This window comes from Monopterus albus, unplaced genomic scaffold, assembly GCF_001952655.1.
Source record: "Monopterus albus unplaced genomic scaffold, M_albus_1.0 scaffold91.1, whole genome shotgun sequence".
NCBI lineage: Eukaryota > Metazoa > Chordata > Actinopteri > Synbranchiformes > Synbranchidae > Monopterus > Monopterus albus.
Genome location: NW_018127971.1, coordinates 1,242,726 through 1,259,641, shown reverse-complemented (window position 1 = coordinate 1,259,641; position 16,916 = coordinate 1,242,726). Strand labels below are relative to the sequence as shown.

The following is a 16,916-nucleotide window of genomic DNA, read 5'->3' as shown; positions in this document are numbered from 1 at the left end:
TTATGCAGTGACAATGGCCGTCGGTTCGGCTTCCGTGCTGTGAGTAGCTCCCTTGCCACCCACAGGGTGGCTGTGATGTGTTCACCCACTGTGAAAGAAATTTTCCTTTACATTTAATTAGCGAGAATGCCTCCTAGACTTTAGGGGAAAAGGCATAGAAACCATTAATGTGGTCATTGCTTTTAAATATGTAATGGCAGTGCTTCCCAAGTACACCACATTCTCACTTCATTCTGTCTTACAGAATAAATAATAATTGTTGGACTTAACACGGTTTTTCCTTTATTATAATTTCATAGCCTCCTCCAGCTCAGACCATGGTTCAGGCGCTGGAACTGCTCTACGCTCTGGGAGGTAAGAAACACGCAGGTCAGCAAGGTGGTGAAGTAAAAAGGCACTCTGTCCTTCAACTGCAGCACTAGCATCTACAAGTTAATGTGTCCTTGCAGAACATGGAGGATCTTAATCCTTTCCTTTTCCTCTGTTGGCAGGCCTGGACCATTATGGTCGTCTGACTGATCCCATGGGTGTGCGGATGGCAGAGTTTCCTCTCAGTCCCATGTTTGCCAAGATGCTCCTAGAATCAGGAAACTTTGGCTGCTCCAAAGAGATTGTTACCATAGCAGCAATGATGCAGATTCAGAATATATTTGTTGTACCACCGAACCAGAAGAAAGCTGCCGTGAGTGGAAACAGGCTTTCGGAAGGAACAATTTGTATATTTGGCAGAAATGCTTTGTCATCATAACAATTATCCCATTTTTGCTATCTCACCCTACAGGCCCGAGAGCACAGGAAATTTGCAGTAGCTGAGGGAGACCACCTCACTATGCTGAATGTGTATGAAGCATTCATTAAGGTAATAAATGCATGTTCACATATAGTGCATGTGGCTCAGTCAGTGGCAGGGAACACTTGGGGCTGTGGTAAGCTTGACAAAAGTCAGGGATAAAGTTGACTCTGGACAAGGATGTGTGACTTTTTCTTTTCTTTTCTGCAGCACCAGAAAAGCTCCCAGTGGTGTCAGGAACATTTTCTCAATTACAAGGGTCTGCTGCGCGCCGTGACTGTTCGCGAGCAGCTCCGGCGTCTCATGAACAAGTTTAAGGTGCCACGGACTTCCAGTGAAGGTACGTACACGTTATGTTTCTGTTACGTCATGTGAAGTTGAAGCTAAGGAGACTGTAGAGTGACATATTCTGACCAGGTAGCTACAGTAGTTTAGTGACCACTCTGGTTTTCAGTTGTTGGTTGTTAATCTTACAAATGCATGATTTGCACAGGTGATCCCGATGTCATCTTGAAGTGCATTGTATCTGGATTTTTCGCGAATGCAGCCCGCATTCATCATTCTGGTTCCTACCGGTGAGAGGGCTCCTGGCAGTTTATGATGCTTAAATAGATGCTTAACTTTTCCCAGCAAAGGAATTCTTTCTGCTTTCATCAACTTTTAAATCACTAAATGCTGACTCATTCTTCTGATCTGCCAGGACTTTACGAGACGATCGTGAGCTACACATCCACCCCAACTCTGTGCTGTTTGGCGAGAAACCTCCAAAATGGTCAGTACATATTACTCTGTACATCTGTGGTAGGCAGACATTTAGGTTTTTCTTTTTGAAACTGTTTCCAAGAACTACACCTAAGGTACACTACGTTGTCTCCCCTTCAGGGTTGTTTTCAATGAAGTGGTGCAGACGTCAAAATACTACATGCGTGATGTGACCGCTGTTGAGTCATCCTGGTTGGTTGAGTTGGCCCCTCACTTTTACAAGCAGGCTAAGGTAGGCTAAGAAAGAAACCCTACAATTCACCTTATGACTTGGTGTTCACTGTGTGGTTGTTCATAATGCTAGAGGTCCGACTTAAAAGATGACACATTATGTCTATGTTTTCCTCATATTGTGTGAGCTTCTGACTCCACCATCATTGCTGTTTTAATAGAGTGGCATAGGATAAAGTATTTTTGTAGGCCAAACTGAAAGTTGGCATCACCCTGGTTCCCTTGACAAAAAGCTGGTGGGATTTTTCAATAGGCTTTAGGATTATTATGGAAAATAAGCTCTGTGACAAACAACAGTTTATGAGACTTACACATTATGTTCAGCAAGATAATCTTAAGATGTGAACACTACTTTTATGATTTTTGAAGCCAAAATACAATCGCCAGAAGTAAAAAGCTATTGTCAGGCTATAAACAAGTTAAACCACAGTCCTATGACTTGTGTCACCACTGTGGCCTCTGGCTTGTAATTTGATTTCTAGTGCTTTCCTCTTCTATAAAATCCTTTCTTCCAAAAACCCCATATGAAAATATATTGGTTTTGTGTTCATCACAGACCTTATTTTAAGTGTCTAAGCAAAAACTCATTGATTTCAGGGTGAGGGAACCAGAAGTACAAAAATGCTCACTCAGTTCCGGGCTTCAGGACTCACTACTACAGCGCTCTGTAGTCTGCCAATAGTGCCACTTTGATTTAACTGTTTCCTTCCTCTTTTCTCTTTCAGCATGGTTCACTGGCCAGCAAGAGATCCAGGGTCCTCTGAATCTCACCATAATTTCACCACAAGAAGACAGGAAGACTCACTAAAGTAAATGTACAAAACCCCTCTAGATTTTCCACGGTGCCCCTCTCCATTTCATTTTATAGAAAGATGTAATATATGTTTATTGTCCATGCCCACCTGTGAAACCCCTCCAGACTGTGTGGCCATGCCAGGATGGGATTAAGTGGATGTTAACTCGTGACTTGTTTTATTAGAAAGCATCTGTCTTGATGTTTTTGACAGTTTTGATAGTTTATATTTGATTTGTAAATGATGATGAATGTGAGATGAGTGGATGTGTGCCCATTCAAGCATGGACATGCAGTTCATTCATACTTGTATATATTCAGAACAGGCTGAGATCCGGGGATCGGCCCCTGTGCCACAGGCCTGGCCATACCTTGGGTTCATTATTTTTTTAATCACTGTGTATATTCCTGTTACATGATAAATGATGGAAGACGATGAAATGTGAGGATGTTTTCCTTTGAGAGATTTATGGCATATTTTTAGTTAATTTGCTCCCTCCACAGCCTGGGTGCCTTTATGTTTTTAATGGGTTCATTTTTTATCTCCAAATTACTTTGGACTTTCTGGGGCGGCTGTGGCTCAGGGGTGGAGCAGGTTGGCGGTTCGATTCCTGGTCTCCCCAGTCCACATGAAGAAGTGTTCTTGGGCAAGACACTGAACCCCACGTTGCTCCAGTGGCCAGGATAGCACCTTGCATGGCAGCGCAGCTGCCATCAGTGAGTGTGTGTGTGTGTGTGTGTGTGTGTGTGTGTGCGCGTGCGTGCATGAGTGGGTGACTCTGTAAAGTGCATTGTCCAGGTAAGGTAGAAAAGCACTATATAAATGCAGTCCATTTACCAATTTAGAACTATATATTTTCAGGAATTTGCTGCAGAGGGAAATGCATTTCTTTATTTTTTCAGCCAACCTCAGATCTTACCTCTGTTAATGATACTGTGAAAGGACTGCTTTATCTTTTGGATCCTTGTTTTCCACTCTGCATTGGCACTCAACGACAGTCTAGCTCAGACACAGTGGCCTTGTCACCACTCTGTGCCAGTTCTCTTTATCAGACTATTTCACGTTTCATTTTCAGGTGGAATGTGCAAGTACACCCAAGTATTGTAAATGAAAAGCTGTGAAATCAAAACAAAAAAAAATGAAGTGCCATTTGTTCCTGTGATGACATAAAGTGCATTCAGACATGGATCCAAAGCCTCAAAGAAACAGTAGCATACAGTGCATCTGATACAGCCAGTCCTTTGCTCATCTTGATTGCTTTATCTTTTACAGTTTGGTCCAGTTATGAGCATGGATGTTTTCTACTTTTTTTTACTTGTTACCATCAACCATTTTCCACCAGGTGTTAAGTAAAATATACAGTATAACAGATTTATTTAATTTCATATAGACATGTTTTGCTTTTGTCTTTGTACTTATGTTTTTCCCCAGAGGTATTTGGCCCTGAAAATGTTAGAGTAGTATATTAAAGGTTTGTCATTTTTCTCTGCTGGGATGTGCTTCACTACATCACTGTCACCAAATTTTATATCTGCCTGCATGGTTTTTCATAGTACTTGTTGAGGTAATGACTTTAGATGCAGTGAAACGGTAACTAAACCACAGAACAGCACAGCCTGCAGTAGTTTGGTCAACCAACTCAGATAGGACAGATATACAACTGTAACAAAAGTACCTTTGCATGTTAAATGGTACTCAGATGTAGACCCGTCACCTTGTAGACTTATTCAAATGAAAACATTTGCGAGATGACGTGTTCAGTCTTGTGCTGATACTGACTATATGTGCGGCCAAAGCAGATATCTGTAGACCTGCGTAACTGCACAGCTGTGAAATAAAAAACTCTCCTGCTATTTATTCCTCACATCCTCAAATAAAGCTTTATTGTCATGGATTTACTGATGGTTTTTGATTTATCTACTGGACTTCAGTTATTGTTCTTTTAATGCAATGCATGACTTTGCCACGTGGTGTCACTGTTGTGCCATAAGCAAGGCCAAACCATGAAGGCTCAGGACAATCAGCACTGAGTTTGAGGGGATTTTTGGCACTATATTAATTCACCACTGTGTAACTTTTGAAATGGTTCTTGATGAAAAAGAACTTATGTTTGAGAGCCATTTAGAGACACATTGTGATGATCAGCATATGGGTTTAACTGCAGATCTGTTATAAGAAATACTGCATGAATAGCACACTAATAATTAAATTTTAACCACAGCTTGGCCACTGAGTTAAAAAATCCACATTATTCAGTATAATGATCCTGTCAGGTGCAAAGTTGATGGCATTATTTTTAAAAATATTTTTGCACTGGTCTTGCCACTTAAAGGATGGGTACTGATTGCAGCCTGCCAGTTAAGAAATGGTTTGAAGCATACCTTACAAGTGTTTATGCTTAAAATAAAATCAGATGACAAAAACAACAACAGCAAAAGGGGGGACACAACCAGTAAGGCTGGACTGCAAACAGGACAAAGTAGGTAATCATTCTGGGGCCTCACTAGTTCACATATCCCAAAAGCTCCAGCTTTCCCTTTGAAAATTATTTAATTATTTAATTTGAGAATTTGCAACACAAGTACAATAGTAAGTCCTGCTTGACCTGTCTTGAAGAGGCCCTGTAGGTTAGTTTTAAGGCCTTAATTATTTGAGTTTTGTGCTTACAGAGGCCTATATTTTGCATATTTCTAGGTTACCATGTTAAAATACCACATGGCAGATCTGGGCCAGGTAGCGTTTAGCCTATAAACCTGTACTTCACCTGCATGCAGGTGAAGGTCTTAGCAGCAGCACTGAGCTGAAGCAGGAAAAAAGACAAAGAAGAAGAAAAAGAAAATGCCCCAAAGTTAATTAGCCTATACCTGCATGAGAACCTGAATTCTACTGGGAGGTTCACCTGGTAATTGTTTTTTTTAACTTACTGAACGTTTATTAGGTTGCTAAAGAACCTCTTATACGTGGATCCCGTGGATAAGAAATGTGTACTTTAAAATTAATTTAACTGATTTGTCTAGGATTGCACTGTATTTAGTTACCTAACATTACCTGGCTAGCTAAAGGAAGTTATCTAACATTATGTTGTTGTTTATCAGTCTAGCTAAAGCAAGCTATACACTTAGTAAACAAGTCAGCCCAAGTTTTTGCCTCATGTAATAGTAAACATTCTGGTCACAGGTAAACATACTCCAAAAGATAATTAAATATGTTTGAAGATATCCAGAAGATTGTTTAAAACATGCTGTTGTTCTGAAGATAGTTTCAGAATCACTGAAAACTCTTTAGCCATTGGAATGAAAAAGTATTTTTGTCTTTACACTACAAGATTTTTAGGCCTGTTTTCAGTCCTGTGTCTTTATGTTTATTCGGAACAGTGCCATTTTAATTGACCATCTGAGTTTTGCAAACAGTTAATGGTTACCTCTGGCACACCTAACCTAAGCCTTAGCTAAATAATCTTTAAAACCACACCTGTAACTAGGCAAAAGTAGCTATCAGTTTCTGACATTTTGTCTTTATGCTTGACAGGAGGAAACACTTGATACTCAAAAGAAGCCTTGACATGAAATATACTTTTTACTGTTGGCAGCTTGAATCAGCAGTAACTCTGGACTGTCAGAGGGTTTCTGCAGGTCTCGAGAAGGCTTAAAACTATTTAATTCAGGGACTTTAGAAGATACTGAAAATGTTATGTTGTTTTATTGTGAGTGGTATTAACTTGATGAGCATTATAGAAACTGTTTGTGTACCTATCAGTTTCATTTGACACTAAGCTTCTGATTCTTCTGCACCTGGCGAGTGGAGGGTAGTAGGGTTCTGTCTCTCCCTGATCTTCAGCTAAAACCCATCTAGTATAGGTTGAGGAGAGACCTTAGTATTGTATGTACTGAGATAAGTGGGCATTTCAGGATATCATCACTTTCACAGCTGTTGCTCACCTCAAGGCATGTTTCACCAGCTGTTTTTCATGTCTGTGGCATGGCTCCTGCTTATCTTGCTGACCTGCATATTTAACCACATTTAACATAGAGATGTTAAACTGAAGGCATGCTACAGTAACCGCCCAACAGAGATGTCTAGAAGCATAGGAAAAAGAAGGAGAAAATACTGGCACAAGCATATACTGTACTTGTAAACATTGATAAATAACACATTAGACCACACTAATGAATCAGTTTGGACTGGTGTTTAGTTCTTGGGTCAGTTACCTCAGACCTGCAGAATGACAAAGGAATAAATTACACCTTTTTAACAAGGCCTGGGTCCCAACATGCATGCAATTAAACCACATCACCTAAAATGCAGAGCCTATTCCTCAACAAATCTGTGGGTATTAGAATAGAGTAGGGCAACCTGTAGCTGTGAAATCTGACACAGTGATTTTTCTCTAGTGTCAGTTAATCAGTAATGGTTACTAATTACCACCCAATTAAATGCAGTAACTAGACAAGAACTGTATCAAATAAGAAACTGTGTAAAGTAACACAATTCATCACTATCCCAGTTAGCTAAATACTGTATCTTTTTATATGCAAAATATAGCCTTTCAATCCCTCAAAAACACATCTTTCCCCCCAGAGCTTGACATTTGCCAGACTAATGTCCATTTTATGTGTTCAGGTGATCTGTCAGCAGATGCTGTTCCTGTGTAAAATATGCTATGCTGTGTTTTTTTAAAAAAAATCTGTGATCTTCTGCCTACGTTAATAAGAGTTGTGTCAAATTAATTTTATCCATAATAACAAAATGAATTGTTTCAGTGTGTGCAGACTACAGAAATCTCGTTAACCCTATATAATAACCTATAAGACTCTAGTACTATTTCTTAGGCAGCTGAACTCAACTGAATTAGAAACACAATACTTAAGTGGAAGGAATAATATACTGCGTCACAAACATCTTCATCAGAAAGGTTTTATGGTCGAAAGTATCACATTATTAAGAACAACAAACTGAATAAAGAGAGCAGATATAAAGAAAACTTCATCACAATACTGTTAAACTTTGGCAACCTAAAAGCTTAGTACCCCATTGTTGTGCCCTGTCTGTTATGTAGAAATGAATCAGTGTTAACAAGTCTGACCCAAAGTGCACTGCATAAACCGTTGTTTCTTAACAGACTCCGAATCACTGTTTATTAAATAAGGCATGAATTATGTTATGAATCTGTAACATGGCTTACTTAATCACATTGTATGCCCTGTATTTCAGGATTTTTATGGACCCTCGGAAGTTCGGAATGAAATTGTTGTGCATTTGTTTCAATTTCGCTTGACAGGAAGGTTTTTCTATATGCACTCTGTTTATGGAGACAAAAAAAGTAAGAGTATGCAGGCTAAATGTGTGCATGTAGTGTTCAGTTCCGCTCAGTTGCCCATTAGTGTTGTGTAACAGCGTACATGCAAGGTGGCAGCCAGAGGTATCAGTGATTAATCGCGTGCATGTGACTCGGATGAGGCAGCGGCTTGAACAGGTTGAGTGTACGTGGTTGATTGTTCCCCACTACATTTCAGTGCTGTCAAAAATCATTGACATGTTCCATCCAATTCAAAGAATGTTTAACTGTTTGTAAATGGTTTGGTGGGAAAGCAAGCCATGTGTGAATTGTAATTACCCCCTGTTCAAAGTTTGTACATGTTTTGAAAGAAAACAATGTGGTTAATATTTCTCCCCTCAATGAACAGCCAGCAATAAGTGCTTGCTGTATTATATTGGATACAGAAAATAACATTACATTGTGGACATGCTCTGTGGATGTGATCATCTCTCAGAACATTTTTTTCACAGCAAAAAACAAGAAGCTGCATTTCCAAGTAGCTGTATGCAAGAAATTTCAAGCGTGGGAGGAATTTTTACATTTGGTAGAGAGGATGCAATCAGTAACACGGGACTCGCAGAGGCCTCCTCGGGTGACAAATTGAAAGTGTCTTGGTCTAGTTTATAGCCCTGATCAGGTCAAACGAAAAATATTGGAGGTCTGGGTGAGGAGACAGGCCCGCCTGGTGCAGATAAATGGACTGATCATTTCTTATTGAGAAACAATTCCTAAAAGGTAGTTTACTGTGTGACTGGGAAAGCGGCAAGCGAAGAGCAGAACACGCACCCACTGCTCCCCTCCCTGACCCTTCCTCCACTGCTGGAATTAAATGGATAGAGAGAACGCATGTTTCTGATGGCACTCCTCCGCCAGAGAGACACTCCATTTGTTATGAAGTAGGGGTTCTGATGAAGTGTAGGGAGCTCCTCTTTCTTTTTTCCCCCCTTTTCATCCTTCCTTTCTCAGGCACTACAAGGCCGGCCTTCAGTCTGCTTCACATGAAATGGATGGAAGGAGCCGATTGAATTTTACACTCCCCTGGTCATGATTAATGTGTTTGGTGTGGGGCGTCCTGGCAGTGAATCACCAATGCCACTAGCTGGTGCTCAAGCTCCTCCGTGGTTATAGCCTGATAACTTTGCAGTGGGGTTACTATAGGGGGTGGCTGTTAAAGCGGGGCAATTTTTGTTCAAGAAACCAGTTGTCTCATAGCCTGCAAGCCCTTTAACTCCTCTACCCTTGTGTTAATGGAAAATCTCTGCTGTTGCCCACTTGCTCGTTATTACTTCATGGTCAGTTTCTCAGTGTGCTCTGTAGCCAGTGTTACTTGGTAGGCCATGCTGTAGATATCAGTTTTTCACTTAACCCATTGTTAAAGGGTGAGAAGCCTAATAAAAGTTGCCAGGTCATGTCAGCAGATTCTTTAACAGATGCTCATGGTGTCTGCTTATTCATTCAGACTTCATGTGTGGATTTGAAATTACACCTGAGTTTTAAGAGTTTTTGAAAAATCTTTTTTTTTTTTTATTCATGTTTACTGCAAAATATTATGAAGAAAGTTGTAAGCAATATATAAAGTTTAAGTGCTAAACAACTCAGAGAACTGCTGTAGCTTATGTTTCTACAGGATATAGGCTTCAAGTAAACACAGGAGTTTCACAGTGATAAGATAATTGTGTTATTCTGTAAATTAGAAACTGAAGCCAGTATCAGGATAGTATCTGGTGATACAGGACCTGTATTTAATGGCAGTAATGGCAGTAAAGCTCGAAGGAGCTGGCTGGATTTACACAAGTGTCTTAGATGAGAGATCAATAAAGAGGTAACTGAGTGGATGAGCCAGACTAAGCAGGAATAGGAGCAGGTTTAATTTTGCATAAATAATGTACGGTCTGAGAAGAGAGAGAGAGGTAGTGCAGCCAGACGTCAGGCTGATCTTTGTGTTTTTTCTTCTTATGTTCAGATGTAGTTTATTTCATTTTACCTCAACTATCTACCACATATTTTGCCTCCATTTTGTTTAGTCATAATCTTGTTTCCTCGTTACTGCTGTCCATCCATTTCCACACTAATTTTGCCATCTGCCATGAACACAGCACATCCTTAGACAGTTACAGCCCAATATAAGCTTTTTAAGTGGGTTGTACGTTGCCTTGCTGTCACTCTGAGTGCATACTCCTCCGTAGTTCAAACTCTGCTACTATCATCAGGACTTCAGCAGATGATGGATGGAGCTGTCTCCCTCCAGGTTGTCATAGCATCTGTTGCACGGCGCTCACTGTACCCTGCTCTGTCGATGCTTGCGCTCGCACAGATAGGTCTCCACCACTGTTTGTGTGCAGGCCCTTTGATGGGTAATAATGGAAAATGAGATACACAAACCTACCCTTCAGCACAAACCACCTATGAGTTGAAATGATGTTTGTCTTACATGTTATTGGTAACTAGGGATAATATTTCACTAACCAGGTCCTCTTCAGCTTTACCTAAGCTGACTCTTAACGGAGTGAGTGTTGCAACGGTTTAAAGGTGGCTGGCAGGTCCGTATTCTATTCAAGCTGGGGGAGGGGGTGAAAGTACAGAGAGAGGAGATAACTGGAGATAAAAACAATGGGAGAGTGACGAAGGGAGGGATGGCCGAATGAGGGAGAAATCAATAGGAAATCAGTGTTTGGGGAGGGCCTGTCGTTTATCAGGTGACACGGTTAAACAGCGTTAAGGCACTAAAAGTGAGAAAAATATAGGCCATCCCCATGCTGGTATTGATCACAGCGGAATGGGGCGGCAGAAGGCCGAAGCCACTAATAAAATAAGACATATCTGAGTGGGAATCAGCCAGGGATCGATGGGCATAGTGATCAAGGCCAAAAACATCTTCACTGGAATTTAAGCTTGTTCTGGTGCCCTGTGCCTCCCTTACATGTCTCTGTGTGAGCAAGGGTTAGAGGCCCTTACCTGTTCTGTAGAGAGTTGTGAACGGGAGAGTGGGTAAAAGCATGAATTGGATGAGGGAACTTTAGGGAATGATGAAGAAGAAAAAGCGCTCTATATCATACACATGCTTTAGTTTACATAAAAATATAAATATTTTTTTCTACATACTGTCATTTTTAATCTGCCTGACACAGTGACAGAATGTCTCAATGTAACTGGTATTCAGATCCTTTATTCACTACTTTGTAGAGAAGTCACCATCGCATCTTTATGGGATATACCTGTAACATCTGGATTTATATACTGGGCAGTAGTTGACTATGTTTTTCCTTGAAGTTCTTCTCAATCTGTGTTAAAGTGGATGGGTAGTGTTAAACTGCATTGTTTAGCTACTTTCAGTGGGGATCAGGTCTGGGCTTTGGTGGACATTGTGGAGTTGGCTGTATGTTTGGGTTGCCGTCTCTCTAGCTGAGAGCAATGGCACCAGGTTAACGTTTCCTGAAGCACTTGTTCTTCTCGTGCCTGACTTTCCCTCAGTTCTGACCCAATTAGGTGGATAAGTTTAAAAACGTGGGTCTTCTGTGTCATTTTGGCCTTCGTGATTATCTAAAAAGCATTGTTTTCATGCTGTATTGTAGACAAAAAAGCTTTTCCAAAACAGAGGCATTTTTTTCACAGATATGGTCAGGTCATGCTTATTTTAAATGACATTGTAGCAAATCACAATATGGACTTTTTCATTTGTATTTAAATATTTTAAAGTGGTCATTGTGAAGCATTTTTTTTTAAGTTGTGTTGATTTCCACACATTCAACACATGACCAGACATGATGTCATCAACACAAGTTGGACACGTGGACCACGGACACATCTAGCAGGCCAGACCTGCACAGAGGTACGTTCTATATCAGCCTCAGCAGTGAAATGAACACAGCCTCTCTTCATGCATGAATACATATGAATATCATTCTGTACATTGTTGAGGAGTGGGGTTCTGTTGCAGGGTTGATCTGCTCTTAATCATTGAGTCCAAAATCTGACATTTGACATGCTCAGGCATGCTTATTGTTGCTTGTTTTGCGACATATTGAAGTGGAAAAAATTTGAGTTAGTGGATGTGTTAGTGATGAGTCCAGACGACAGAGGAAATAATACAAAGTTTTTCTTTGAAACAAATCTTTTCCCAGGTGTGAGATACTTGCAGATCTGTGGAGGGTTTGTTGGACTTGGATGCCTTGGTTTGTGCTCTCACGTGTAGTGTAAACTGTGCAGCTATATAAACATATGTGCGTTTCTTAATTATGTTGTCTTAATTTAACTTGTTCTACATGTATTTCAGTCACCGTCACAAGAGTGACAGGATCCATCTTCATTTCTGTTTAATTTAAATTAATTCAGGGAATAATCTGTTTTAGTGTATGTGTTAAAAATAATCTAAAATGTGAAGTGGTCTGAATTTTTTGTTTGCCTTGTGGACTATAACTGGTGCTCTGCTGCTAATAACAATGAGAATCCTGCAACATCTTTCAGTTTTCTTCCCTCTTTTATCTTCATCTGCTCTCATCTAAAAGCTGCTGTGTTGGTGTCATCATGCCAGAGATTTTGTCTCAAAATGGGCCATAACAAACAGAAAAAAACCTATGAAATCAGTTCTTGTGGCTGTTTAACATCTGGTAGTAGGCATTTAACTAGTGTAGAAAGGCATAGAAAAGGAGAGTTTTAGTATTATTCCAGTTACTGTTTTCTGTTTTAGCATCGAGGCAGTGGTGTAAATAGACAGGCTATCTCTGTACAGACCAGTTTTTTTAACTTCTTTGTAGTTCCTCTCCTGTTCTATCCTCATTTATTGCATGCCAGATGGTACATGGATGATTCTCTGGAACAAATATGAAAGCAGAGGTGCTAACAAAGAAGTTGAGGCCTGTGGTCCAAAGGGGCACTCATTCCACTCCTTTGTTTTTGTGTGCATTTAGGTCTTCATGAACAGCTGTCAGTGGGCTACCTGGCCCCAAGTGTGAATGAGAACATGGGATGTTCTTTGTCTTTGAACCCCCGTTAGAGACTCTGCTTTCTGTATATCCTTCAACATCACATGCATAACACTATCGAAACATTCAACTGTGCAACAACCACTGGCCAGCTGTTGTATTTCTTGGAAAGCTCTGGCCACTGCTGGGTGCGCAGTCTTTCAGCATGTTGATGTGTGAGAAGCTATTCTGTTCACATGATTTGGAGGGAAGTTTCCTCTGTTGAGGAAAAATGGCATCTTACTTGTGTTGTACAGAGGCAATGTCACTGAACAGCAGAGGACTTGACCAAAAATTATGATGGTTCAGGACAGCAGGGTTACATAGACCATGACATATGAGAAGGAAGAGGAAACACTGTTGTTATCAGGAAAAGATGGTGTATTATCCGTATACTTCTCTGCCTCATACTGTGGTATGTTAAACAAGTGCTACAAGTGAGAGGCGACTGCGGAGAAAGCTGAAGTGTGACAAGTAGCAGCAGATCATGCAGAAAATGTGCAATGCTAAACATCAGTTACTGCACATGGGAGAAATGTTGTGTTTGTGCAGTGTTTGCTGTCCAAGGAGTTCTGGTGTGGAAGTCAGTGGAAAAAAAAAATAACAGGGTCGCTCTCACAGCTGGGAACTTGGAATTGAATACATGGCTTCATTTTCACACTTTAAAAAATTATGTTGAGGAGGGCAGAAAATCTTGCTGGGGTTTTGAGTTTCCTTTTGATGTGTCCTGATGAAGATTATGAAATCCAATAAAAACTAATTAGGAAATTAGGAGGCAGATCAATAAGGTTCGCTCTGGTGGAGCATGCTGTTTGTGTGAGTGTGTGGGGCGGTCAGCTTCTCGTCAGCCTCTTTCTGCCCAGGGAGTGTATTGCAGCTCTGACCTGGCCAAAGCAATTGTTACTGATACTCCTCTGTGGATTCAAGCTGCTCTACCCTCATATGGCTGTAATTTATATTTTGTTGACTGCCGGTTTCTTTGTCTGTGTGTAATCTGATTCTGTGTGTTCTCATTTTTGCTAATTCCATCCTTCTAATGTTACACCTAATGTACCCTGAAACCTCTTTATTGCTCTTTATTGCTCCAGCTTTACTTTATTTACTTAATTTATTTATTTGGAATTGGTTTGACCACCACAAAAACAAGTGACGTAGTGGTGTTACATTGACAGGAATGTGATGGAGAATTGTATGAAGTTTCTGTCTCGCCCTTGTCTTGAAAGATGAATGGATGTGTTCAATTTCTGTACGACCATACTATCTTAAATGTTACACTTTCAGCACTTTGACAAGAATAAGCAACAAAGTTTAAGTGAAATTAAGATCTAGCAGAACCTTATCAATTTGGCTACAGTATACTGATGTATATCAAAGGGGTTTTCACTTCAACCCACAGTGTGAGAAGATGGGTAGATGGTGACATGAAAACAACCAGGTTCCAATTGGGAATGGGGTTGAGTGGTATGGTGGTGTTGGAATAATGGGTTTAGCTTGGGAGTATATGGTTAGAGCTGGGTTCCAGCCTAGGGTCTGTAGAATAATGAGAGTTTCCAGGCCAGGCAAAGGGGATCATGGGGTGTATCGGACAGTAACAACCCCTCCCCCCTTTTCTCTTCCACACCCTCCCCCCCAGCCAGTATGGAAACGGAGCCTTATATAGCGGTCGGACTCGTTCGTGTCCGTGGCTGGCGATTTGTCCTTGTCTAATTACGGCTGCTGGCTGCTGCCCGCGTGCACATGAGTAATGGAGGGGCCAGGGACGGGGAGGGACGAGGTTGGGGGGGGTGAAGCAGCAGAAGAGGACGAAGCAGTGGACAAGCAGATCGGCCACTGGTGATTTGTGGACCAGGCACTCTGTCATTGCCCTGGACCCATTTGTCTTCAAGAGGAGTCGGGAAGAAGAGGGTGGAGATGGTGGTGGCGGCGGTGGGGGCTCCAGGGCAGAAAATGGTTTACAATGACTCCCGTTTTCCAGAGCTTTCATCCTTGGCCACAGCAGTGTGCATGGTTTGCCAGCGGTGGGGTGGAATGGGCGGCTGACGTGATGTAGGATATGACAGAAACCTTGACAGCTTGCTGCTGCTATTTCTTTTTAGTGGGTTGGCTTGACGGCCACCCTCCCTCTCCCCTGAGAGCCAGCCTTATCTGTTTTCTTCCTGTCATGTGGCAAGAGCAGAGGCTCTGTAGATTCAATGCTCTGCTGTCTGGACTCTAACTTGGAGACCAATTTTATCTCACATGCCTGCGACTGTGCACATATATCACCCACAGCTTACACTGTTGTGGCTGTTGTGTTTCTTTTTTATGTCACCATTCAGTGCTCGGCATGTGTAAATCATCCAGAAATGGTAGTGATTATACTGTAGATGACCAATGAAATTTAATAGTACGAGTGAAGACCTATTAGTCTTTGATAGGAAAGGTGCATTTTGTATCATGCTCCTCATCCTCTGCTGGCCTTTTTTCTGCATTTCTCTATAGTTATCTGCAGCTTGCAGAAGCCACCTGCATCCCTTTTCCACCTGGGGCCCTTTTTAGATGCAAGCTTAGGCTTCTTCTCCTGCACAGACAGGAAAGAGCATTGGTAGGGCAGGAACTGCTAACTCTGTATTGATTTTACACAGTTTTTATGCCCTCCCTTTGCTCTCTCTCCAGGACTTTTTAAGTAAATAAACACCAGATTTGTCAGTTTTTCAGGGAGAGGAGTGGGTTGATGGAGGGAAAGGGGGGTGGTGGAGAGAGACCAGGCCATGCACTGGGTCAGCCATGATTCATTCTGCTGTCTTATGGATGGAGGGCTTCGTGTAGGATTGTTGAAGGGTGCCTGTGGAGCGCGTCTCTGACCTCTCTTGCTCCAGTCCCTCCCCTAACACTCCTGGGCAGCCCCGGTCCTAAATCACCAGCTGTCAGCGTGTTGGCAGAACAATGGTGCAGGGTCTTCTGCTCCATCTCAGGCTCCAGCCAACTGGACACAGTTTCCTCCATGGTTAGTGTAAGCTCATACCCTCTCTGGCTCTTCCTGGCCCCTGAGCCCCACAGGGCCCACAGGGCCCAAAGGAGGCCCGGTGTTAGGCTTAGCATGACGGTCTGAGGTGCTGAGCCTGAGGACTGTTGGTGTGGGGGCAGGGATGAACAGGAGATGTTGCCTCCTGGATAATTTATCTTGTCTCTACTCTTGTTCTGTATGCAGATCATTCTATTCTGGTCAAAATATGCGATTGAGGTTGTGACAGTAGTAGACTATTTGTTTAAGGAGAAAATGTTGTACATAACCAGAGAGAGGAAAAGAAGAATAAGAAAACTTGGCAAGGGCCAGATTTACAAACTGAAACAATTACTTGGTTCATTGATTAGTTCATTAATAGAAAATGTGATATTAATAATCATGATAACTGATTGAGAATGAAAATCCACAGTTGATTTTTCTGTTTTGTCATAGTAATTTGAATATCCGTGGGTCACTGTCATTGGAATCTCTTCCACCTTTTGCCTCAGTTGTTTTCTCTGACTTCCTGGCATATTCTTCTTTTATCAAGTCAAGAGTTTGAGGTCAATCTATCAAATCTGCTAAATGAGGGTGGATTAGTATGCCAGCAGCCCAACACTCCCTCCTGCTCCTGCTTCGACCACTGTTACTGCTGCTACAGTGCGTTTAGCAGGGGATCGAACCCAGCCTGTCAGGGGGCCTGACGAAAAGCATGAATCACTATTACAGGAGCTGCTGTTTGCTCCCTGGTGCTCGGCGGACATGTGCGTACTCTGATGCACCATAAGTAGTGTACTGGTCTGGATAACTCACACACATACACACCTAAGTTGTTTATAACAACAAACTTAATATACAGGAATGGAAAGGTGAATTGGCTACACACAAACACAGACATGTACTCATTCATCCACACACACACACCTAAATGTGCTCACTTCATCACTCAATTAAGTGTCAGTTGGTATTTGACCCATTAGCTCCTGGAACCTGATCCAGCCTGCCCACCACCTCTGGACTTGTTAGTCCAGTGTGAATTCAGCTCACTGGGCCTGGAAGGGCTCCGGTTACCCCT

At 41.7% G+C, this 16,916-nt stretch overlaps 1 protein-coding gene across 1 annotated transcript in view; it reads left to right on the top strand.

The window, feature by feature from the left end:
* The window catches only part of dhx35 (DEAH-box helicase 35), a 10,846-nt gene extending 6,382 nt beyond the window's left edge, over nucleotides 1-4,464 (top strand). Inside the window, exons 14-22 of the mRNA XM_020608119.1 lie at nucleotides 9-39; nucleotides 300-354; nucleotides 492-682; nucleotides 782-859; nucleotides 1,001-1,130; nucleotides 1,284-1,365; nucleotides 1,491-1,562; nucleotides 1,673-1,784; nucleotides 2,509-4,464. Of these exons, the coding sequence (XP_020463775.1) occupies nucleotides 9-39; nucleotides 300-354; nucleotides 492-682; nucleotides 782-859; nucleotides 1,001-1,130; nucleotides 1,284-1,365; nucleotides 1,491-1,562; nucleotides 1,673-1,784; nucleotides 2,509-2,547 (790 nt within the window). The 3' untranslated portion in view covers nucleotides 2,548-4,464. The remainder of the gene's footprint in view (nucleotides 1-8; nucleotides 40-299; nucleotides 355-491; nucleotides 683-781; nucleotides 860-1,000; nucleotides 1,131-1,283; nucleotides 1,366-1,490; nucleotides 1,563-1,672; nucleotides 1,785-2,508) is intronic.
* Nucleotides 4,465-16,916: the final 12,452 nt, after the last annotated feature.